Raw genomic sequence first — 24,980 nt, forward strand, 5'->3', positions numbered from 1 at the left:
TTCTAGTAAGAGGCAGTTTATTAGAAACAAAGGAAGAAAAACAAACAAAAATAAAAATTAAATAATGACTGAGTACATATTTCAAAGAACCCCTGCCTTAGAAGATAAAAAGCACAAAAGAGAAGATTAAAGACATTACGAATACATGTTTATAAAGCAGTTTCATAAAAATGCATAAAATGAGTATCTCCGCATAAAAATGAAATATATTTTTTCTTAGAAATTCATAAAATAAACTGTAAACTTAAAAAGTGAACATTTCCCCATTTTCCTTACCAAATGCTTAACTATGCTACCCAACATTCTCAGCCCAAAAGTAGCATTATTATAACATGGACACAAACATCAAAACAAAAGGATTTTAAGACATAGACCCATGTTAATATTTGAAATAACTGGAAATGGTAACATTATTCTTTAAATAAAATAATTCTTGAACACAATGAAATTAATGAAGTCTCCAATGCCCAGGACAGATTATGTGAATTGTGGAGGGACAATGTTTTTATTCTTTTTGAAAAATGAACTATGTAACAAACTTCCAAAATTAACTGCTTTACTATATTTTATTGATATAAATACAACAAATTTCAATAAGCATCAGCTACCATTCTATCATTACACCAAAGGCAAAATGATTAAATACTAATGTGAAGTATAATTACAGAAACGCTTTCACTTCTAATAAAGTCGTCTCTAACACCATCCTATATACTTTGTACAGTTTGCTTGTAATTGATGAGATATTTGAAATGAAGCAAAGTTGAATTTTAATCAGACTTTCATTTCTCAGTGGAAAATGCTCTCTTCATCAGAGGTGGTTGAGCCTTCCCGACATCAAACATCATTTCCAAAGGTGGGTTATTAAGAGAACACCAATCAGGTATACGGCCTGTCTGGTTATAATATTCCTTTGAGACTGAACGGCTCCCAAGTATGTCTTGCAATGCTCCAAAAATAGCTCCTGTGTGGTAAACATATTTTTATAGCTGATATGAAAACTTTTACTGGAAAATTTTATGTACACATATATCCACTTCATTATATGACAAGAGAGAATAGGTAAAATTCAGTAATGCATATTCACAGTCTTCAAATTAATTCTGGTTAAGTTGTTCTATATCCTGTATTTTGAAAAACAGGGTAAGCCATAACTCCTGTGTTGAAAATAACTTAAATGGCGTAAACTACATTATAGTGAAAATGATAAGTATTACTGTGTTTAAATGCAGGGAGAGTGAGGTTGAGTAAGGTGGAAAGTATTTTCAACTCTGTGTAAACACAATAAATAACAATCTTAGTTTTCTTTGCCACACTCTAAGATTATATGTCAGTAAAAAAACAGCAGTGCAAAACTCAATAAGCCAACCATAATATCCTAAGAGTCTATGCTGAAGACCTTATAAAGACCCACAAGGCAGTTTCAAAAAAATAACTTAGTGACTAAATCCATTCTTCCTAGATCAAAATTACATTTTGACCAAATTCTACTTTACAAGAAATATAATACGTATCAATTTAAAATCTCAAGACTTGGTTTTTTTCTCTCTAAATGACCCTGATACCTATGAGCTGTAACTGCATCATAAGACACATATCAGAACTTACAGATATACACATCCATGATTGTTCTCTCTTCAAAGTAGTCTCTTTATTTCGCTATTGCCTTATTTCAATAAAACTATTATTTCCTAAAACATTCAATAAACTCAGTCACAAAATACAGTGTAATTATAAAACAAAGAGATCAATTTTCATATATGGCTCACAAATTAGCTTTGTAAGGAATTAAAACAAGTGTTTTAAGCAATGGTCGCATATTTAAAATAAATGCATAGCTATCACTATCATTATGCGGGATGACTTTAATTGAACAGAGTTCACTAAAAAAAAAAAACCGAAGTGCAAATGATAAGAGAAATAAGTATATAATTCTGAAAACTAATAATTTAAGGAAAAGTAAATGTTCAAAGAAAATTATTTAATAGTTCTATTAGTTTACTACGTATACAATTTCACACAATGAATCATCTATTCTAATATAACCATTAGTAATGTCATTCAGGAACCAATTACTATATAATCATTATTTTCAAAAGTGAAATTCTTGGGAATTCCCTGGCGGTCCAGTGGTTAGGGCTCCACACTTCCACTGCTGGGGTGCCTGGATTCGATCCCTAGTCGGGGAACTAAGACCCCGCAAGCCACGTGGTATGGACAAAAAAAAAAAAACACACAGAAAAAACAAAAAAGAAAAAACAGAAATTCTTACCTCCCAACCAGGCTACACAATTAGCCTTTGCAGGTGGAGTATGAATTCGGAATGTCTTGGTGCCAAGTGTTTTTTTATATTTTGGTTTTTCTACCAAATACCTTATTTCTGCAAGTAGTCTGTGGAGGAATCCTGGCAACATAGACGTGCCACCTATGACTACCAAATTCTCTGCTAGTTGCTTCCTGGTGTCTATTGGGCACTGTTATTAAAGAGAAAGAAAAAAAGAATTAACTATAAATAATGCTTGATTGAATTTAAGAAAATATACAGATTATTAGGTGATCATTTGTATTACAAAAAAGGGCCACAGCAAGGTTTCTTTTTTTTAATTAATTAATTTATTTATCTATTTATCTATCTATCTATCTTTGGCTGCATTGGGTCCTCGCTGCTGTGTGTGGGCTTTCTCTAGTTGTGGCGAGCAGGGGTTACTCTTCATTGCAGCGTGTGGTCTTCTCATGCAGTGGCTTCTCTTGCTGCGGAGCACGGGCTCTAGGCACGTGGGCTTCAGTAGTTGTGGCACGCAGGCTCAGTAGTTGTGACGCATGGGCTTAGTTGCTCCACGGCATGCGGGATCTTCCCGGACCAGGGCTTGAACCCGTGTGCCCTGCATTGGCAGGAGGATTCTTAACCACTGCGCCACCAGGGAAGCCCTTTTATTTTTTTTCTTTTTGTTTTTTTAATTGGGGTATAATTGTTGTACAATGTTGTGTTAGTTTCCGCTGTACAGATATGTGGAGTTCCCTGTGCTATACAGCAGGTTCTTATTAGTTATCTATTTTATAATATTAGTGTATATATGTCAATCCCAATCTCCTAATTCATCCCGCCCCCCAAAAAGGGCCACAGCAAGGTTTCTTTAACAAGAGAGTTTTTCAGGTGGCAAATAAACCCCATGATGATATTACCATGTACTTATATAAATCCTTAAAGATTTAAAAAGCTAATAGTGTAGACTTTTAAATTCCACAGGGGATATAGTAGTAATATGGGAGTATTCTCATTTTCAGGGTAGAATGACTGAGCTGAGCAAAGAACATGAGAAGAAATAACTTTTCGTTTCTTTTTTAGTAAGGAAAACATGTGGAAACCTAATTTTTCTAAGGTACTATATCCACTATATCCAGAGCCAGTTATCGAGTGGGAAGATAACATTCTTAGAAAAATTACGTTTCCACATCAGTTCTCTCTAAGCATCAGGAATGTTACAGTCCTTCAATGACGTTATGTTTTTCATAAAGTCCCCAAGTAGAGCCATAGAGGTAGACAGTATCTCCCAAAGTGATAGTATTTTACAGGAGTTCTATGGTCCCACAGTCATTAAACAAAAGAGACATATACCTTGTGGAATGAAAAACTTAATACTACACAAACCTGCATTTGAAGAAACTACAAGCCATACTAGGTACAAAATAAAAATCTGTTATTGTTGTCATGGAAAAAATGCATGATGTGTCTATAGAACATATTACCCCGGGTTTGAAATGTTGTGGGTACCATATATAAGTGCCAAAGTAAAACTCATTAACCATAAAACTTCACATAAAAGCTAAAAAATGTAACTAATGGCTAAAATTAAAAATACAGACAATATGATTTTAAAAATTTCTCTATAAAGGGCTGTATTCATAAATTGAAACCTTTTACAAAATAAAAGTACCTGCATAAGGGAATCCAATATTAAAGTGGCAACTGATTTCTCTTCATTATCTTGTTCAAAAAGGATTTCCACAACCGAATCTCTAACGAGATTAAAAACAGAGAGTGTTTTGTTGGCATCACATAATATGACATAGTACATACCATTAGTTCTACTGACATATTTTTAGGTACCAGTACTATATTAATGTAGAGTAATGGTTAAAACACAAGGTGTTTGCATTTGTAAATGAGAAAAATAATAGCACTTGCCTCACAGGTGTTGTGATAGAGATTCAATGAGTTAATAGAACAGGGCCTGGCACATAGGAGGTACTCCCTAAGTACTAGCTATAACTATTATTATGTATGGATTTACAAATATTTTGTCCACCTTAAACCTAATAACAGAAAAGGAGCGGAATTCTGTAATAGTTGGTAGAATTCAACAAGCAGATCAGTAGTGATACAACAGATTTAAAACCAAACAAGGCCCTCCCCCACCCAGCCCAAAGTATTTCTCTGTTTTTAAAAACAATACATGGCAAAGATGGCTAGTTGCCTAATAAAATATTCATGTGCCTGTTCATTTTCAAATTAAAAGATACAGAACTATTAGGGTTATTTTTGGTAGCACAAGGAAGATCTTTGTTGTGATGGAATAGTTTTATATCTTGATTGTGGTGGTGCTGATTATGGAAATCTACATGTGATACAATTACACAGAACAATATATACACATTGCACCAATGCCAATTTATTGGTTTTGATATTGTACTATAGTTACGTAAGATGTATCCATTGCGAGAAACTGGGTGAAGAGTACATGGGACCTCTCTATATTATCTTAGCAACTTCCTGCGAATCTGTAATTATTTGAAAATAAAAAAAAGATAAAACTCCTATAAGCTGGATACAATGCCCCTCCCCAGTTGAAACACTGTATTTATCAGCCTCCCTTGCAGCTAGATGTAGCTAAGTACCAGACAATAAGATGGAGGCAAAAGTAGTATGTGGGACTGCTAGAAAGTCTCCTTTAAAAAGAGAGGAAGCATTTTTCTCTTTTCCTTCCTAGGCTTGCATGCTTGAAACACGGATGGAGTAGCTAACTCCACCAACCACCCTGGACCCCAAGGACAAGGGCTACACCTCAAAGATGATAGGTGGAAGGAAGCTTGGGTCACTGGTGGCAGTTATCATACCATCCTTGGACTATCTACCTCTGAACTTCCTTTAAATGATAGATAAATTCTATCTTGTTGAAGCCACTATTTTCAGGTTTGTATAACTGGTAACCAAACTGAACCCTAACCAATGCAATATAAAACTATACATATAAATATACATATACATATAATATCTTTTAAAATAAAACTGGGACCATACTATGCATACTACTTTAAAGTTTTTTTGAATCTTTTTCAAAACATAAAATTCTCTTCCTGATATTCAACCTACTTGCTAAGTGTCGATTTCATTAGTACAGTATACTGAGGTCTACAGTATGCTGAACACTCACTCACTCATAGTTAGTTAGCCACTTGCCTCTATGCCTGCGTACTTCTGCTTCTACTAGTTGAGCTAAATACTCACAAAGCATCAGTTTTCTTTTTCCAAATCTTTGTCAGTTAATTTGATATTGAAATGACATAATTTAACAATTATCACTTAAGCAATGAAATATTACGGTAGAAAATAAACACTTATTTTCTTCTTCTCTTATTCTGGGCTCCACTAAACAATAAGGAGAAATTTTTAAGTAGTAAATTAGTGAATATAACTTAAATAAAAGGTAAAATGATAAAAACTTACTACCAAAAAGTGTTACATTCTCACTTTTTTGTTTCCCCAACCTACTATCTTTAACATCTGTATATTTATGTTCATCCTTCTAGTATCTCAACCTCTACGCTAATTATCTCAAAATCTAACAGGATCTTCTATATTTATATAATTCTTTTCTGTGCATCTTCTGATCTAATATTTTATAGATGAAACTTTTATAATACAAATTTTATATAGCTTGGGTATAAACAAAAATTACATTGTTACCAATATAATCATGTAAGTCCTTGACAACTTATATTGCATCATCAGACCGAATAATGAATAATAAAAAGGTGAATTACTAACTGGTCCTAAAGATTTAGTATATTTGGAAGAATGCATTCTTTCTAACAAGACAATGTTTTAAAGCAGGAGTCAGCAAACTATGGCCTACAAGCCAAATCCAGCCCACTGTCTGTTTTTGCAAATAAAGTTTTATTGGAACACAAGTCATGCTCACTCATTTACACATTGCCTATGGCTGATTCTGCACTCCAACTGTAGAGCTGAGTAGCTGCAACAGAGACCATATGGCCCACCAAGCCTAAGGTATTTACCATTTGGTCCTTTACAGAAAAAGTTTGATGAATCCTGTTTTAAAGTATCATACTTTATTCTCCATCTCAAAGAATGGTTGATTCTGAATTACTTTGAAGAACAGAAAAAAAATTTTTTTTAAGTTTTAAAACATTAAAAAGTTGAATAATAAAAATAATCATGAATGATGAGGCTTAGTGAAAAACACATAATTATTAAATCAATAATACTAAAGGCTTATACAAATATTAAGGCCAAAAATTTATTTTAGTTCATTATTTTGCTCATAAAAATTAAGGTCTAACCTGATTGATCCAAGGACATGTAAAATCTTCTCTCCATCTAATGGGTAGTCAACATTTGGGGGTGGTGAGGGACGCTGAAATATAAATATCATAAGCATAAGTATACAAATTACAACCTCTGAAAAAAAGAATATACATTTATTTTTAGCTTACCTCAGTATTCCCATCAATATTAAATTTTGCTTCTTGGATTTTTAGTCCACGCTTCAGATCACTAACAAAGCAAGTGCGCACTTAAAAGAAAAGGAGACATTGTTATGGTTTGTGATTGAATCAATGTCCCAGTTACAACAATTCTATTCAAGTGGACATGTTAATCATCTGTTCCTTCCGATTTTATAAACTATCTCTGTCTTTAGTTGTTATGGTTTGTGATTGAATCAATGTCCCAGTTACAACAATTCTATTCAAGTGGACATGTTAATCATCTGTTCCTTCCGATTTTATAAACTATCTCCGTCTTTAGTTAGCTTATGACAATTTATACATATAAAAAACCTTTCATTCACTGAGGAATCATAAGACATGTTCCATGTTCGTCTTCCACAAAGCCACATTAAAAAAAAACAAAACCACATCTGAGGAAACTTATGTTCTTTGATATTCCTTGTATAAAGAGTACCATAATAAAAATAAATTTTAGCATCATGAAAATGTAGCCATTCTAATTGAACAGCATATCTCTTTGAACCAGACTGCTTTATATCTAATCTTACTTATCTGTCCTATTCTTTTTTAAAAATGTTGGTTGGTCAGAACACAAAGCTAAATTTTGGTCTTAGTTACAGTAACACTCCTTAGTTCAGGGTTTTCTGGCATGATTATTTTCTCCCTCTTGCACACTATATCTTCTTTTTTTCACTTTGAACATTTATTCTTTTAAAGATTATTTCTGTTGCAAAATACCTTTTATAATAAGCGGGTACAAATTATTTTCAGAAATAGGTAAGGAATAAAAAATTTTTTCAAGTAGAGACAAAATTGATGTTGAGGGACTTCCCTGGTGGCTCAGTGGTTAAGAATCCGCCTGCCATTGCAGGGGACATGGGTTCCAGCCGTGGTCCGGGAAGATCCCACATGCCACGGAGCCACTAAGCCCGTGAGCCACAACTACTGAGCCTGCACTCTAGAGTCCGCGTGCCACAACTACTGAAGCCCGTGCACCTAGAGCCCGTGCTCCACAACAAGAGAAGGCACTGCAATGAGAAGCCAGTGCACTGCAACGAAGAGTAGCCCCCGCTCGCCGCAAATAGAGAAAGCCCATGCGCAGCAATGAAGACCCAACGCAGCCAAATAAATAAAATAAATATATTAATTAATTAAAAAAATTGATGTTGAGAGCAAGAAATCTAATGATTTGATTAATGACTTGCAAAACATGCTGACATAAACTTATATATTATACAAAATTCTTTTCGTTTACTAATTCAAAATATATTTGTTAAGAATCTACAATATGCCAAGAACTGTATAGCACAGGAAACTATATTCAATAAAATCTTGTAATAACCTATAATGGAAAAGATTCTGAAAAAGAATATATATAACTGGGGACTTCCCTGGCAGTCCAGTGGTTAAGACTCTGTTCTCCCAATGCATGGGTTTGATCCCTGGTCGGGGAACTAAGATCCCATAGACCTCATGGCACAGCCAAAAAAAAAAAAAAAATATATATATATATAACTGAATCAGTTTGCTGTACCCTGAAACACTGTAAATCAACTATACTTCAATTTTAAAAAAAAGAGTTTACAATATGCTAATATGCTAGACAGTAAGCTATGTGCTCAAGTTACTTACATATTTTATACTTTAAGTCCTCATAACTAAGCAATGTAAATACTTAGACTTCAACATCTTACATACTTGGCATATGAAGGTGTTCTTCTTTAAGGAAACCAAATTCACTGAATTAAAAATCCAAGAACAGATAAATTACACTTAAGGATTTTAAAATAATTGAAAAAAATGTAGGTACTACATAAGTAACTAATATAAATGAGCGTGCAAGAGTATGTGTAGGCATTGCATATTTGTTTTTAATAGAAACGGGTTCCTACTGTACATATTATTCAGCAACATGCTTTTTCCCTTAATACATTATGAATATCCTTCCAAATCAATACATCTAGCTCCTCCTTTTAAAAAGCTATATGGTGGGACTTCCCTGGTGGTCCAATGGTTAAGAATCCACCTTGCAATGCAGGGGCAACTAAGCCTGTGCACCACAACTAGAGAGAACCCACACGCCGCAACAAAAGATCCCGTGTGCCGCAACTAAGACCCGACGCAGCCAAAAATTAAATAAATAAATATTTTAAAAAACAAATAAATAAAAGCTATATGATATTCCTTATTATGAAGTCACCAAACTTCATTCAACATACCCTCTTAGATAGGATGCACACTTTTCAATTTTTATATATATGCCAGAATGCTTTCCAAAAAGGTTAGTTTTCAATTCTTACTAATAGCAATATATTAATTTTCCCATAATCTCACGAATACTAAATGTCTGTCTTTCAAATTTTTGCCAATCTGGTGTTTCCCTGGGTAATGGGAAAGTTAACCATCTTTTCACAAGATGGAAGCTATATGGAAAGAAACATTCCAAGGAATTATCAACTGTTACATCATGGGGGATAGGACTGGAAGAACGAAAGGGAAACAATTTCACTTGAGATATTTCTGTATTATTTGAGCTTTTGCAATAAGCGTGTACAAATGACTGAAATTTTATAATAACTGAAGAGATTTTAGGTAATTATACAACATAAGTTAGCAATATAATGAAGAACAAGATCCATTTTGCAGCCCTAGGTCTAACCCTACCTATTGTGTGACACTGAACAAATCATTTAATATTTCAGGGACCCAATTGTACCAGATTATCCCCAGGTCCCATTTAACTCTAAAATCCATTATTGTCTAATTCTCTATTAAATATTCTAGAGTATTAATTTTACATGACACTTTCAGTAATGAAGAACTTTACATTATAGTTTAACTGCTTTTCCTTTTAGTGAATCGAAATACCAGAAAACTCAACTTAAACATTATCATAAAAATACACTCTAGCAAAGGAGAAGTAATATATCTTATTAAAGTGAATCTAATATACTTTACCCAACTGTAGAATTTCTGAAGTCAGTAAAATGACTGACCTTATAAAAATGACCTTTAAAATACTAGAGCTTAAAAAAATGCTAAACAACATAAAATCAGTGGCTTTCATAAGCAATGTAACTGTTAATTCATACTGTGAAAACTACTAATTCCTTAGTAACTCTCTATACTCTATCTATCATTGAGAAGTTTCTTCAATAATACATCAAAAGTAATGCCAAAAGGGAATTCTCTGGTGGTCGAGTGGTTAGGACTCCGTACTTTCACTGCCGAGGGCCTGGGTTCAATTCCTGGTCGGGGAACTAAGATCTCACAAGCCGCATGGTGTGACCAAAAAAAAAAAAAGGAATACCAAAAGCTTCCATAAATCTGATGAAATACCAAAATTTTATTTACGTTATTCCATAGCCTAAATGTTAAATATTTTTAGGATATTACATTATGAATTTAATATATTTTATATCTGTGTAAATACTTAGAAACACTTGCCCTCCAAATGAATACTTAATGATGAAGGGGACAAAAATGGGAACTTAGTTTACCTTTAATGTCCTCCAAGATACCTTCTGGAATTGAACCTAAAACAGAAACTTTATTTAGAACTACAGAACTTTATAAGCAGAAACAGTCTGTAAAATTGCATTCACATTTCCATTTTCCATTTCAGCAAACTAAAAAAAATTAAAAGGTACCATAATTTTTTAAAAGCCAAATAAAAAAATCAACTTTGCTTTTAGGGAAGAAACTTCAGCATTCGAAGCCAAGCCAAAGCACGGAAGTTGAAGCCAGATGTGCACAAGGTGCTGAAGAATGTCACTAATACTCATAAATTTGATAAAAATAAGACCTTAAAAATATAGAATAATGGGCACTAGATAGGAATTGACCATGAAAATATTTTCTACCATAAAAAGATTTGCTGGTTATCTGTGTTAAAGTACTTAGAAGAAATGGTAGGGCTTAAACATGAGCTATTTACTTTTCTTTTACAAAAAGTGAAGTTTCAAGTTTGCTTATCTTTTCTGTGATAATAAATGACTGTCAGTGACATGCTAACCTAATACATATTTGTAAAAAGGATCACACACAGACTTTTAATTTTTTTCAAGGTAAACATGACATTTTAAAAAATGAGTGAGAAAGTACCTATTCAAAGAAACCTATATAATACAGGAAGACTTTAGAAGATAATATTTGCATATGTTACCACTGTTATGTGATTTTGTTGCCAATAAATCTAGTTTTCCAAGTCAGACTCAGAAACAACGTTTTCTAAGTTTAGAATCTTCTAAACTCAGAATTTTTAACTCATTGTTAAGTATGTAAAAATATTCTGATTGATCTGTAAGAACAAATTATTTATATCAATGAAGACAGAAATTTATAGCTACAAAAGGAATCATGATTTAATAAGGGTAATCAGGCACTTCTTCCATCTGGAGCTACATATCTTGTTAGCTACATCTTTACGTTATGACAGCTGCTGAAACTAAGAATTAAGATAAAGTTAATACCACACTTTCAAAATGTTAAGCCATAACCTTTAAAAAATAATAAACAATATTTAATCACATTGCTTTTCTGAGAGGGAGCAAAAAAAATTTACCATTAGTAAGTATGGCTTTAGAATTATTTTACCTTTATTATATTTTTCTTTCCAAATTCTTACCTTTGTGTTTTGTAATACAGTAATAATGATACACATATAGTTTATAAATAAATATAGACATAAATATGTATTGCAGATACATGCTCAAAGTTTTTTTACTGATGTGGCCAGTGTGTGATCAAAAAGTTTTAAGATTCCTATTGTTAAATGTTAAAATTTATCTCACAGGGGGATAAAGATTTCCAAAATGATTTAAACCTGGCTATGAATAGATAAATGTAACTAGATTATAAGAACCTACAAATTTAAGAATAAGTGCTAAAAACCATAACATTTCACATGTGCTAAACTCTCTCTAGGAATATTCAAATAAATTCCAACATGTGCCAGAGACACTTGGTAATATGAAAAACAGTTTTCTTTAGGCAACATGGAAGGCAGGCTTCAAAATAAAGGGCTTATTTTAGCTGGGCGTAGATGGTGCTTTGGGAAGGGGCTTTTCAATCTTAGGGAATAATCACAGCCATTTAAACTTTGCAAATGAGGAGTAGAAATACGAGGCATTCACTGGCTCTGGCTTTGAAAAATCATATTTAAATTTCAGCTAATTTAGGAGAATAAGAAGTATAATAGTTTATATATAACTTACTTTTCAACTGTACACTTTTCAAATCAATGTACTTAGGTTAGTCTCTGTAAGTTTTAAGTTAGTATATTCATTCTTTTTTGAACTAGGTTCTAAATAATAAATGAAAGAGGCTCATTCAAAGTTCACTTAAGGATATCCGAGTATATATAAGACTTATATCTAATCTTTGCTAAGGACCTCGACAAGAGATATTTAAAATACATGTGCATTTCTGATCCTCCTAAGTGGATCCTTCAGCAAACAGTGATATGATTTAATTCCTCAATTATTAGGATCGCAGACTCAAGATTTTTGGGGCGTATGAGAGGGAAAGATTAGAATCAGAGTCCAAGACAGTTGGTTAAAGAAAGGGATGTCCAAGAACATACAGTTTAGAATTTTAAGGAAATGTCATAGTTTTAGTTAAGAGCTTTATTAAAAACATCTGGGAGACTTCCCCCGGCGGTACACTGGTTAAGACTCCGCACTTCCATTGCAGGGGGCATGGGTTCGATCCCTGGTCGGGGAACTAAGATCCCACATGCCATGGCATGGCCACAAAAAAAAAAAAAAGAAAACAAACTTGGGATGCTACACTAAACTTATTATCTTTGGATATCTTTTATTAACTAACTGTCATCATGATACACTAAAAAGGTAACGAAGTTTATCTGGAATAGAAAAATAATAATCTGATCTACAAAATGAAGAATGTGCTATTATCTTAACTACCTAAAGAACAACAGGAAAACAATATAGGCAAGGATAAATGTCCTAACAACCCACCTTTCTCTTTCCAACATTTATTCAGTGCCCAGGCACTTGAAAAATAAATAAGACAGGGATTCTCAAAGTCTATTGAGGGAAACAGTTATCAGGTAAATGAGGCTGTTATATGTACTATAATAAACACTGCTGAGGGTGTAACAGAGAGAGGAGCAATTTATTCTGCTTAGGGAAAATGAGGAAGGTTTCACAATTAAGATGACCTTTCAGTTGAGTCATGTTGGGGGATCAAAAACCCAAATAGGTAAAGAAAAACATCCCAGGTAAAGAAATAGTATAAATGAAGGCACAGGGCTGTTGAAGAACAATGGTGCCAGGAAGATGTATGAAATTTACTGTAGCTGAAATAAGGTGCAAAGGGTTGAGTTTAGTAGTTAAAGCTAAGAGGCAGAATAAAGTTGGATTGTGAAGAAACATGCATATCAAACAGATAATTTGGATTTTAACCTGTGGGGGCCAGCAAAAATTCTCAAGCAAAAGAGCAATGTAATAGGATTAATTTTGTGAAAGTTATTCCTGCCAACAGTGTGAAATAGACTAAATGGGTCCAAAAAGTAGGTTCCTGTAATAATCCAAGCAAGAAGCAATGAGGGCCTAGTTGACAACGTCTTTGTTTTCAGATGTTCTGTGTTGTGGAGGACAGAAAAAAAGAGATGAAAAAGAGATTTCTGAGGGAGAATTGAAAGGACTGATAAACTCTGTTATCTAAAATGGGAGCTCAGTAAGATATTATCTTTATCTAACCATGATTTGTTAAAATGAATTTAGGGAAAGAGATAATGTATTTACTTCTGGAAGTCTTAAGTTTGAGGTGTCGAGAGGGATGCGTAGTTTATATCCAGTAATCAATTGGAAATATGAATATGAAGTTTAGAAGAAGGGTTGGGCCCAGTGATACACTTAAGAATCAACAGCATACTGATGTAGCTGAAGTTATGCTAACACAAGAGATCACTTTTAAAAAGACAGCAGGAGGAAAAGAAGGAACAAAAAATAAATCCCTAGAAGAATATCAGCAGAGAAAGCAAGAGCAGAGGAAATTAAGAAGGAATACTTGGAGAAATAAGAGAAAACCATAAAGGAAGAAAAGTCCTGAAAGCCAAGGGAAGAGATAATATCAAGAGTATATGATAATCCAGATGCAAACTATTATATATAGGATGGATAAACAACAAGGTCCTACTGTATAGTACAGGGAACTACATTCAATATCCTGTGATAAATCATAATGGAAAAGAATATGAAAAAAGTATATATATGTATAACTGAGTCACTTTGCTATGCAGCAGAAATTAACAACATTGTAATTCAACTATACTTCAATAAAATTTTAAAAAAAAGAGTATATGATAATCCATAATGTCAAAAGTTCTGGAAAGAATGAATAAAATTCAACTACTGGATTTGGTGATTAACAGCTCAATGATGACCTTATAATTGGAGCCATGTCATCAGAGTGATGTGAGAAAAAGAGAAAAACTATGCAATGGGGGGAAAAAAATGAGTTGAACGAAAAGGGAATGTAAACCACTCAAAGTTTATAATGATTTTACCCATCACAGAGGGAAGGCTCTGTTCTTTAGCAGCACCTGTGTCAACAGTACATTGTTCCAATAGTTGAGTTTCCAACTCCCTGAAGATTAAAAAAAAAAAAAAAGTCACTGGAATTACAATAATGCAACTGATACCCTTTTCTTATTTAATACTTTTACTTCATAACAGATCATGATGCTTTAAATAAAAGTGGTTTTACCCTTAAAAGATGAATATACTCAAGGCTAGTAAAGAATGGAATAAATAACATTAAATGTCCATATTACAAGTCCTCTATTGATCACTGTAAAAAAATTTGCATTTTTTTGGGCACAGGTGAAGCAAATGTGCTAAATGCCAAGAAACTTACTTGTGAAGAGCTTTTCCTCCTAGGGGAAGCGCTCCCCAACAATTTAGTACTGGGATTCCTTCATATATCTATAAGGTAGTCAAGGGTATTACTATTTTAGGAGGTAAAATGTGTTTCCCTCACCTCTGCATTATTGTTCTAAATCAGCTTGGCTGGCAAATTCTTATTTCTTTTTTTAAAAAGAGTTACAGAAAAATCAAAGAGTCTTTTTCCTTCTCCAAAGAAAACAGTTAAACATATACATACACACATATATACACACACACACACAGAATTCATTTGTTAGAGCTTGGGTGTCCAACAATGTAGCCACTGACCACATGTGGCTATTGAGCACTTGAAATATGGCTGGTCTGAATTGAGATGTGCTGTAAGAATAACCTCCACAGCAAATACAGAAAACTTAGTAATAAAAAAAAAAACCTGTAAAATATCTCATTATAATTTATTATATTGACTAATATTGAAATGATAGTATTTTAAATACATTGGGCTAAATAAAATACACTACTAATTTCATCTCTTTCATTTGAACTTTTAAAATTTGTAGCTCTTAGAAAAATTTTAAATTACATATGTCTCACACTGTATTTCTATCAGAGCTGAGAGGACAGTGGACAATACTGTACTGTGGGTTTGCTACCTTATTTTACATATTGTTTTTGCTGATGTTTCGTAAGTACATTATTTATGAAAAAGAAAAAAGTATATTGGTAAGAGCACTGGCTTTGGAGACAAACATGGGTTTATATCTTGGCTATACACTTCTATTAACTTGGGTCAACTACCATCTCAACTTTCAATCATCTTATTCATATATTGAAGAGAATAATACTTTTGTTGCAGGGTTGTTATGAGACTAACACACAAAATACTTTATATTTAAAAAAGCTATTGCAGGGCTTCCCTGGTGGTGCAGTGGTTGAGAATCCGCCTGCCAATGCAGGGGACACGGGCTCGAGCCCTGGTCTGGGAAGATCCCACATGCCACGGAGCAACTGGGCCCGTGAGCCACAACTACTGAGCCTGCGCGTCTGGAGCCTGTGCTCCGCAACAAGAGAGGCCGCGACAGTGAGGGGCCCGCGCACCGCGATGAAGAGTGGCCCCCACTTGCCGCAACTAGAGAGAGCCCTCGTACAGAAACGAAGACCCAACACAGCCAAAAATAAATAAATTAATTAATTAATTAAAAAAAAAATTGTGAGTACACATTAAAAAAAAAAAGCTATTGCCTAATTTAGTTCTTTAGGAGCTAATGATTCTTGATTTCCTTCCCATGAGTACTTCTTCTAATAAATACACACATAGGTCTCAAAATTGCAAGAGTCTTGCATTTATGTACTTCAAAGTCCTTTTCAAATGTAGCAAATGTCTACTGTAACATTTCTAAGAGATGTTTACCTATACTCTACTTAAATTCTTCTAATGATGGGGAATGGACCAGTTTATAGTCAGTAATTTCATTTTGGAACAGCTTAAATTATTAGGGAGTTCTTCCCAATGGCAAATGATATAAAAACTACAGCACTTACTGTGCAATTTATGTGCTAGGTCTTATGCTAAATATTTTACATACATTATCTCACTCAAGTCACACAATGCCCCTATGAGGTGGAATTATTATAATTCCCATTTTACAGCTGAGGAAACTAAGCCCAAAAGGGATTAAGCTACTTGACCAAAATCATACAACTAGAAAGAAGCTTAGCTGTCATACTGGCCCCATCATAGCCCCAGGAAATAGAAAAAAAAATCTATTTACTTTTCCACAGTGAGCCCTTCAGCTATTTGAAGGCAGATTTCACGTTGCCATTTAAGCTTTATCTTTTCTTTTTTTTTTTTAAATAACTTTTTTTTTTTTTTTAAATTATTTATTTATTTATTTATGGCTGTGTTGGTCTTCGTTTCTGTGTGAGGGCTTTCTCTAGTTGTGGCAAGTGGGGGCCACTCTTCATCGCGGTGCGCGGGCCTCCCGCTATGGCGGCCCCTCTTGTTGCGGAGCACAGGCTCCAGACGCGCAGGCTCAGTAATTGTGGCTCACGGGCCCAGTTGCTCCGTGGCATGTGGGATCTTCCCAGACCAGGGCTCGAACCCGTGTGCCCTGCATTAGCAGGCAGACTCCCAACCACTGCGCCACCAGGGAAGCCCAAGCTTTATCTTTTCTTGATTTAACTTTCTCATTTATTTTTTAAAATTCTTTAATTTTTATTTATTTATTTTTCATTCCCCTATTCTACACTCCCTCTAGCCCCTGGTAACCACTAATCTACATCTGCCTTTTCTTTTTTTTTTTTTTGATGTGGACCATTTTTAAAGTCTTTATTGAATGTTACAATATTGCTTCTGTTTTATGTTTTGGCTTTTTGGCCGTGAGGCATGTCAGATCTTAGCTCCCCAACCAGGGATAGAACCCGCACCCTCTGCACTGGAAGGCAAAGTCTCAACCACTGGACTGCCAGGGAAGTCCCTAACTTTTTCATTTCTGTTTCCAGTTATTCTTCATATGATCTTTTCTCAGAACTTGACTATCCTACCCATCTTCTTTGACACATCTTAATTAGCTGATGTTCCTCTTAAAAACTGAACGTAATAGGTCTGAACACTGGAGTTTGAACTGGGACCAAGTCATAATGACAATTTCTACAAAAAGTAAATTTAAGTCTCACAATCCTGTGAATTTTTTCCACATATGTCATATTTGTACATGATAACCCAAAATAACTTGATGCAATAAAAACAATTTGTAGTAAGCCTAATTATTCTAAAGTAGAGTAAAAACTGCAAAAATAGCTGGTTTACAAAAAAGATACAGGTAACACCAGGCTTTCCCTATATCCACAATCCAGGACCATGGCAGAGTTTATCCCAAGTGTAAGAAGAGCCATTAGATGACTTGGAGCAAGCAAGACAGATGGAACCTAGAAAACAACAAATCCAAAACAACAACAACAAAATCAGAATGAATGTCAGTAGTTGAAGGTGTTTCCCTTACATTTCAAATATATTTGAAAAAATTCATAATTATGATACCTACTCAACCATTTTATGGCACTAAATTAAGAATTAGTTGATTTATTTGAATTTACACAATAAACAAAATACACTGTAATAAATAGAAACACTCTTTAAATTCTCTAAGTCTTTTCATTCTGAAATGACAATTATGAAGCATTTTTATTAATTCAGTTCTCTCTCTTTTGGAGGGAAAACTGAAAAGGATAAAAGAAGAGGTCCAGAAACATACATTCAAAGGAAGATGCTAAATTTAAAAAATAAAGAGATGCCTTTATCATCAAAATAGAAATAGAGAAAAAGAATTCTTAATTGTCCTCATTCACAAAGTTCGCAATATGAACTATATTTTAAAAATATTATAATATAGTGGTTAAAATTAAATTGAAGAACTACAAAAATCCTTAGCTCTAAGTGACATTTTTCAGTGAAAATTTGCCAGATCTGGTGACATCCCAAATATCAGGTAAATATTCAATCAAAATATGGAAGTCCATAATAACCAAGCGGCAAACAAAATAATGGCTGTATTTCCTTTATCTAAGTACAGCAGGTATTCTGGTTATATACCAGATAAGGATACTAACATAAATATAACTAAAATGCTAAGTTCAAGTAAAAATACAGAAAATCATCTATTTTATTCAGATAAGAGCTAAAGTGACTTCCTGCTGTGTTTTGTGTTCTCCCTATTGCAAACCAAATTCCTGAATTAGTGACATCAGTTAAGTACAGGAGGGTATGTAACCTGTTTCTCTGTGCCTGTCTTACTAAATTATAACTTAGAAATATTAACTGCCCTTATCTCATAAATACATTGTGATTTTTGATATATTTTGTGTTCAGTAGAATGTATGAAAATTACATTTACATGTGCTTAATTTCTTATATACTATACACATTTTATACACTCTTCTAAATTGCTGAAAAACTCTAAATTCCTAAGGCAGAGATTTTTTTAAAAAGTTAAATAATAAAGATTCTGGCCTACTATGAAATGTAATCATTTAAGTCATAATTTTGGTCTTTAAAATCATCTTGACTCCTATAAAATGAAAGCTACAAGTAATATAACTAATATCAAGATGTAAGAGTCACTCCTGGCATTGCCCACTTACTCTATGGGAGACATTATTTGAATACCCCATTTAATGGGAATTTAAAGCCTAAAATGAAAGAATTGGAGAATTTAGAACAGTCAGCATAACTAAACAATGAAAACTAGAAAGACCTGGAAGAAAAACATCATTAACTTCACAGCACAGAATATAACTTTTAATTTCAGAAAAAAGTCCCAAAACTTAAAACCTGTACTAAAATAAACAAGGGAAACAGCAATAAAAATAAACCTTCAATTATCTAAGTATTAGATGAAATGCTTAATACGCATGAAATAACCACACAAAGAAAGAAAATAAACGGTCAATTTGTAGAGGATTCAGTTTATTTTGTCATCCAATTCCTCTTTCCAATGAAGGAAATAAAATGAGGACCTTTTAGTTTAAGCTTTGAGTACCTACTAAAAACAACAACATAAAAAACAGGTACCTCAAAATACTTGAAAAGAACACGAGTGAGTGTCTCTCTGAAGTGGGAAGGACATAATACCGACTCAATAACCACAACTCTGCGGTCTCTGGGATTCACCAATAGATGCCTGAAAAGTGATAGTTTTGTTTTTAAAAGTAAATAAAAGTTTGTATTTATTTTGGTACATAATGCAGTTTGTTAAGATTAGAGAAATTGTGCCACCTTCACTTAAGAAGCTTTACAACAAAAAGACATCTTCATTTTATTATCCATGAAAGATAACGTTTTCATTTTTAAAATTTTTAAATGTTTTTAAATTTTTTATTCAATTTTGAAAGGTTATTTTCCATTTACAGTTATTACAAAATATTGGCTCTACCCCTGTGTTGTACAATACAGCCCCGAGCCTATCGTACACCCAGTAGTTTGTGCCTCCCACTCCCTCACCCCTATGTTGCCCCCGGTAGCCCTTAGTTTGCTCTCTATATCTGTGAGTCTGCTTCTTCTTTGTTATATTCACTAGTTTGTAGTATTTTTTAGATTCCACAAAGAAGTGATATCATATAGTGTTTGTCTGTCTCTGTCTGACTTGTTTCACTTAGCATAATGCCCTCCAAATCCATCCATGTTGCTGCAAATGGCAAAATTTCTGGGGTTTTTTTAATGGCTGAGTAGTATTCCATGGTATATATCAATATATATGCCACAGAAAGATAACAGTTTTGACCTCTTACTACGTGCCATGCACCGTGTCAGGAAATTTACATCTATTAACTCATTTATCTCAGAAAACAAAAACTATAGCCTATTATGAATACTAACTTAAGCCATTAAAAAGATATTTTCTTTTTTTAAGCTACAAAAGTAGTATATGCTCACAAGACTCCAAATATTATAGAAGCTTATAACTTGGAAAATACAAAAATACCATATACCTCTACTACCCAGAAACTTCCACTTACAGCAGTTTATAGATTTTCATTATTGTGTATGTATATGCATATATTTTAACAGAAATATTCATTCCATAGATGTTGTTCTGCAACATGCTTTTTTCAATTATCAGAATATCTAAGACATCTTTCTGTATCAGTACATAAAGATACAGAACTTTTAAAATGACAATATAGTGTTTCACTATATGGATGTACAATAATTAAATTATCCAATCCCCTTTATTAATGGACATTTGACTTATTTTCAATATTTCCTTATGCTTGCTAGTTTCCTAGTCTTCAAATATATTTTTGAAAAGATTGAAAATAATAAAGTTAAAATGGCAATGGAAATTAACCTTTTTTTTGCATTAGAAATAATACAACCAAATATCAGTATGATGAGCACTAGGAAAAGCTGGGGGGGGAAAAAACACAATTGCATTTTACCTGAAATACAGTATGTGGATGAATTCCTTTAGGTAGGAATATAATTCTTCTGTATTGATATTATATTGTACAACTTGAATAGGCTATAAAAAATTAAAATGATTTATTAATTTATAATCATAAAATAATCTCAAACTAAAACATGCTTATTTATTTTTCTAATGGATTTTCTGGTAATAAGTCAAAAGCAATTTGTATTGAGAATAGATACAAACATCAAAAATAGATTAATCACTTAAATTAGAAATGTTTAAGAACTGGCATGTCCAAGATGACAAAATGTTTTGGTTTATGGAATAAAAATCTGTGTCCACAGTAAGTAAAGAGCTGTGCTCATCACATTTTTCTTCCATCTGACATTATTTTGGCATCACCGATAAAAAGCAGCATCAATTCAAAGGCATCAAAGGCTTCCTCAAATACTCCAGACTTGGTTCAGTCCCTGTTATTTACTCCCAAAGCATTGACACTTTTCCTTTTGTAATATCACCCCACTTAATTACTTGTAAAATGTCTACCTTCCCATTAGACTACAAACTCCATGGGGCAAGAACTACTTCTGGCTTGCTTATGATATATCCTCCTTCAACTGATACAGTGCCAGGAACAAAGTAAACAGCTCATAAATATGTGTGGCAAAAATGAAAACATGCACCATTAGCACTAAAGTAAACACTACCAAACCATGGGTGCTAAGTCAACACTAACACATCACAAGGGCTCCATTTACTGTATCCTGCTCCAACATGTGCTTTTATGAAAACAAATATGTTCGTATTTGTTAAATAAGGGAATAATGTCTATATAATATGAAGGTTGTACAGTTCATATTAGGCAAGAGGAGCTGAAATGATGATAGCAGAGTTATAACCTTCATCAAGGTAAAGAAAGTCGTCAACTCAGTGGTCACACAAATCAGCATTCTTTCAGATCTATTTTTAAAAAGTTTAAATGATCCCATGTACCAGGGGCTCCCGTACCAGAGTGGACCCTTTCAAGACTCTTTATTGGGCTGCATTTCTTCCTGGTCCCCCCTTAACAATAGCCAGAGAGGCTCAGAGCTCACTTTTATATCTGCATTGTCTCAGCACCCACCAACCAACAGTTTCAATTATTTCATTTTATTTTAAATATCCCCAAGAGAGCTTCCAGCCACACTCAATTGCAACTCAAAGCTATTCCAATTTTTTCCTGAGGTATTAATTTTTGTTTTTGCTAATGCTCGGATTACAAAGTTCCATGGGTTTTAAATAATCTACCCCAACCTATTTTCCCCCAAAACCTGTTTTTGTTTGCTATCAAGGAGAGGTTTTTCAGGAATGCAAATACTAAGTTATGGTAGAAAAATCTGTATTTGATTTTAACAGGCAAATTTTATGGCATGTAAAATTATTCTTTCTATTGTTCTACAATTCCTACTCTGCAAAATTAACTTTGGAAAGACTTTCTTTTAAAAAATGTGTTTTTCACAGGTCTTTTGAATTACAGATAAAGAAATGAGGACCTGGCTCATATTCTGAACAGGGTAAGAATAAAATGATTCTATAATTACATTACAAGGCTCAGGCAATTATTTTATTGAGCTCAAAAACTTTCTCTTAATGTTATATAATCTCATTTATATAAATTAAATAGAAAAAGCAAATCTATAAAGACAAAGAACATCCGTGGTGGGCTCGGGGTGGGAATGGGGATTAACGATAAGCAGGCATTAGCGATCTTACTGGAATGACAAAAATGTTCTAAAACTGAACTGTGGTGATGGCTGCACAACTTGATATATTTACTAAAAATCACTGAATCGCACACTTAAAATAGGTGAATTTTGTGGTATGAAAAATTAAACCTAAATAAAGAATCAAAAAAGTTTTCTTGGAATACAGTCTAAGCTATACATTTAGCACTGTTCTAATCAGTCCTACTTAAAGTCACATTTAAAAATATTTTACAGTACAGCATTTATTTTGCTAATTTGTTATAAAAAAAAAATTACCTTAGGCATGCCAGCTTTTTTTATCACACTAGGAATTATGCATCTTGGACCAGTTTCTCCAGCAAATCCACACCTACAAATAAATAGAAAATTGAAACAATTCAACTTATTTTAACACTCTTTTTATATATTTGTCACAGAAACAAGTTTTTCTGTATCTTTTTCAAAGCAGTGGTCACAAAAACATCTAGAAACATCTCTGATGTATTCAGAGGGACAAAAAAACTAAGGAAAAGTTAATACCATCTATTCATAATTATGTATTAAAGGTAAAAAATAAAATTGTTTCAAATTAGTGACAGTGAAATAAACCAGTGTATTATTTTAGGGTAGCATTTACTTTTCTTTCTGTTTTTAATTTTACTTGAATTTTAGGTAACACATCTCTACAGTCCTGAATCTGTACTCCATTATCTGACTTCATGCCTATAATTCATGTTACTCATAATTCCATCATTCTAATATTAGCTTCCATATTGATGCATTTCCTTTGGTCTAGTTTTTAAACTATGCATATGTGACATAATTATAATCACACTGTTCGCACATCATGAATTCATAAGATTCTGCCCATATTGTTAGTCTTCACTGCTATCATTTTTTAAATTGCATAAAATATTTCATCCTTTTTAAAAAACTATTCTCCTTTCTAGAGTATTTAAGTATTTCCATTTCTGTTTCACGTAAAACAAGACTTTGCTAAAAATGTTGTTAAAAAGGATTGCCATGTAAGTTTAGTCTTAATATTATCTTTTCTTGTCCTGTCTGGTTTTCAGTACTGCTCTCCTCCTATTCCTAAATAGCTCTCTCCATCTTCTTTTAGTCACATCCCCATGTTTATTTGACTTGTACCAGTGCTCCTGAAATTCCCCAGCATGCATAAACTCATCTTATCACCCTCCTGTTGTCTTTGTCAATAACCATCCTCCTATATAGTAGTTCCATTTCTCATTTCCGCAACATACCTAAAATAATTATCTTTGGGTGTCAGCCTCAAGGTACTTACTATGGTATTTAAATAAACCTTTAAAAATAAATAAAAAATATAATTATGGGAGTATTTTGCTTAGAACAGTAAGAGAATATCATGAACTAAGGACTATGTTTAATCCAATTCTGGAGCACCTGAAGTCCAATTTTCCTGTTTTTTTTTTTGTTTTTTTGTTTTCTCTGGCAGCACTGGGCGTCTTGTGGGATCTTAGTTCCCTAGCCAGGGATTGAACCTGGCCCTCGGCAGTGAAAATGCCCAGTCATAACCACTGGAGAGCCAGGGAATTCCCTCCAATTCTTAAATAGGCTCTTTTGACCACTTGTTCAACAAATAGTTATTAAATACATACTACATGTCAGGCACTGTTCAGAGATATACAAAGTTTTTTCAAATGTTTCCATTTCAGATAGAAGATGCAATTCTGGCTGTCACGTTCCTTTTTCTTGAGCGCAGTATAAGGGCTCTCAATCTGGAATCCAAGGACCACTGCGATGGTCCACCAACCCCTGAAATTGTGTGCAAATATTTTAAGGTTTGTGTATTTGTGGCTTTCTTTCGGTCGTCAAAGGGATCTATGCCATCCAAAAGGTTGAGAACCACTACTCTAGTGTTTACAAGTTGCCTTTTAAAATGTTAAATTTCCTAATCTAAGAGTTGGTGGGTGGGAGCAACGAAGACTCTCTAGAGAATCATCTATAGGGTTTCAGTTTTTCATGCATTCAGCCTTCCTAATTCGACTTCCTACTCTTGGGAAGCAGTAGCCCTGTCTTAAACATATTTGAATTTCCAACACCAATAGCATCTCTTTTCAATAAATGCTTAATAACGGAGGTCGTCATCAAGCATTACAGTTCGGTTGCCACCTCCCTAAGCAGATAAAGCCAGATAAGCGGGGCCTAGGTCATCGCTGTCATCCCCTGCACAGATGACCCCAAAGGGTCCGTTCAGTTTGGGGTGACGACCGGGGCGGCAATGAAGGCAATTTTCCCGAAGCCTCCTGGGCCTCTCTAGGAGTCAGAACCTGACCGCTCCACCGGATTCCCGGGATCTGCATCGCCCACCGTGCAAGTAACAAGGGCTGTCATTTGCGGAGGTCCTGGGGGAAGAACTGGAGACGGAACAAGCCGCCTCTGGAGCCTGCGACGAGGACCCGGCCTGGGCCTGGGGCTCGGCTACCCGCCCTCCCCTCGGGACGACGGCAGCTGGCGCCGCGGCCACTCACTTGGTAAAAGCCTCTCCCAGGTCTATCACGACCGCCGTTTTCTCTCCGCCGCTCCCCAGGCCCTCGTACAGCGGCATGGTAGCAAACAAGCCGGTAAGGAGATGGGCGCGGACAGACCTCGACTGCCGACAGCCCTCGGCTCTCGGGGGGTGGGGCCGGGGCGACGGCGCGCGGGCGGTGGCGACGGCGGGGGCCTCGCGTGGCCGCGGCGCA

At 34.3% G+C, this 24,980-nt stretch overlaps 1 protein-coding gene across 1 annotated transcript; it reads right to left on the minus strand.

Moving 5' to 3' along the window:
- On the minus strand, positions 1-24,940 carry ACTR10 (actin related protein 10). Its single transcript, XM_068544845.1, has 13 exons — positions 24,768-24,940; positions 22,555-22,627; positions 20,562-20,644; positions 19,195-19,303; positions 17,445-17,552; positions 14,635-14,702; positions 14,285-14,364; positions 10,251-10,286; positions 6,736-6,815; positions 6,583-6,656; positions 3,936-4,017; positions 2,273-2,474; positions 1-964 (listed from the first exon to the last, which is right to left on the minus strand). Exons 1-13 carry the CDS (start codon positions 24,842-24,844, stop codon positions 783-785), a joined length of 1,254 nt encoding a protein of 417 aa, XP_068400946.1. The 5' UTR covers positions 24,845-24,940; the 3' UTR covers positions 1-782.
- Positions 24,941-24,980: the final 40 nt, after the last annotated feature.

This window comes from Eschrichtius robustus, chromosome 1 (genome assembly GCF_028021215.1).
Source record: "Eschrichtius robustus isolate mEscRob2 chromosome 1, mEscRob2.pri, whole genome shotgun sequence".
NCBI lineage: Eukaryota > Metazoa > Chordata > Mammalia > Artiodactyla > Eschrichtiidae > Eschrichtius > Eschrichtius robustus.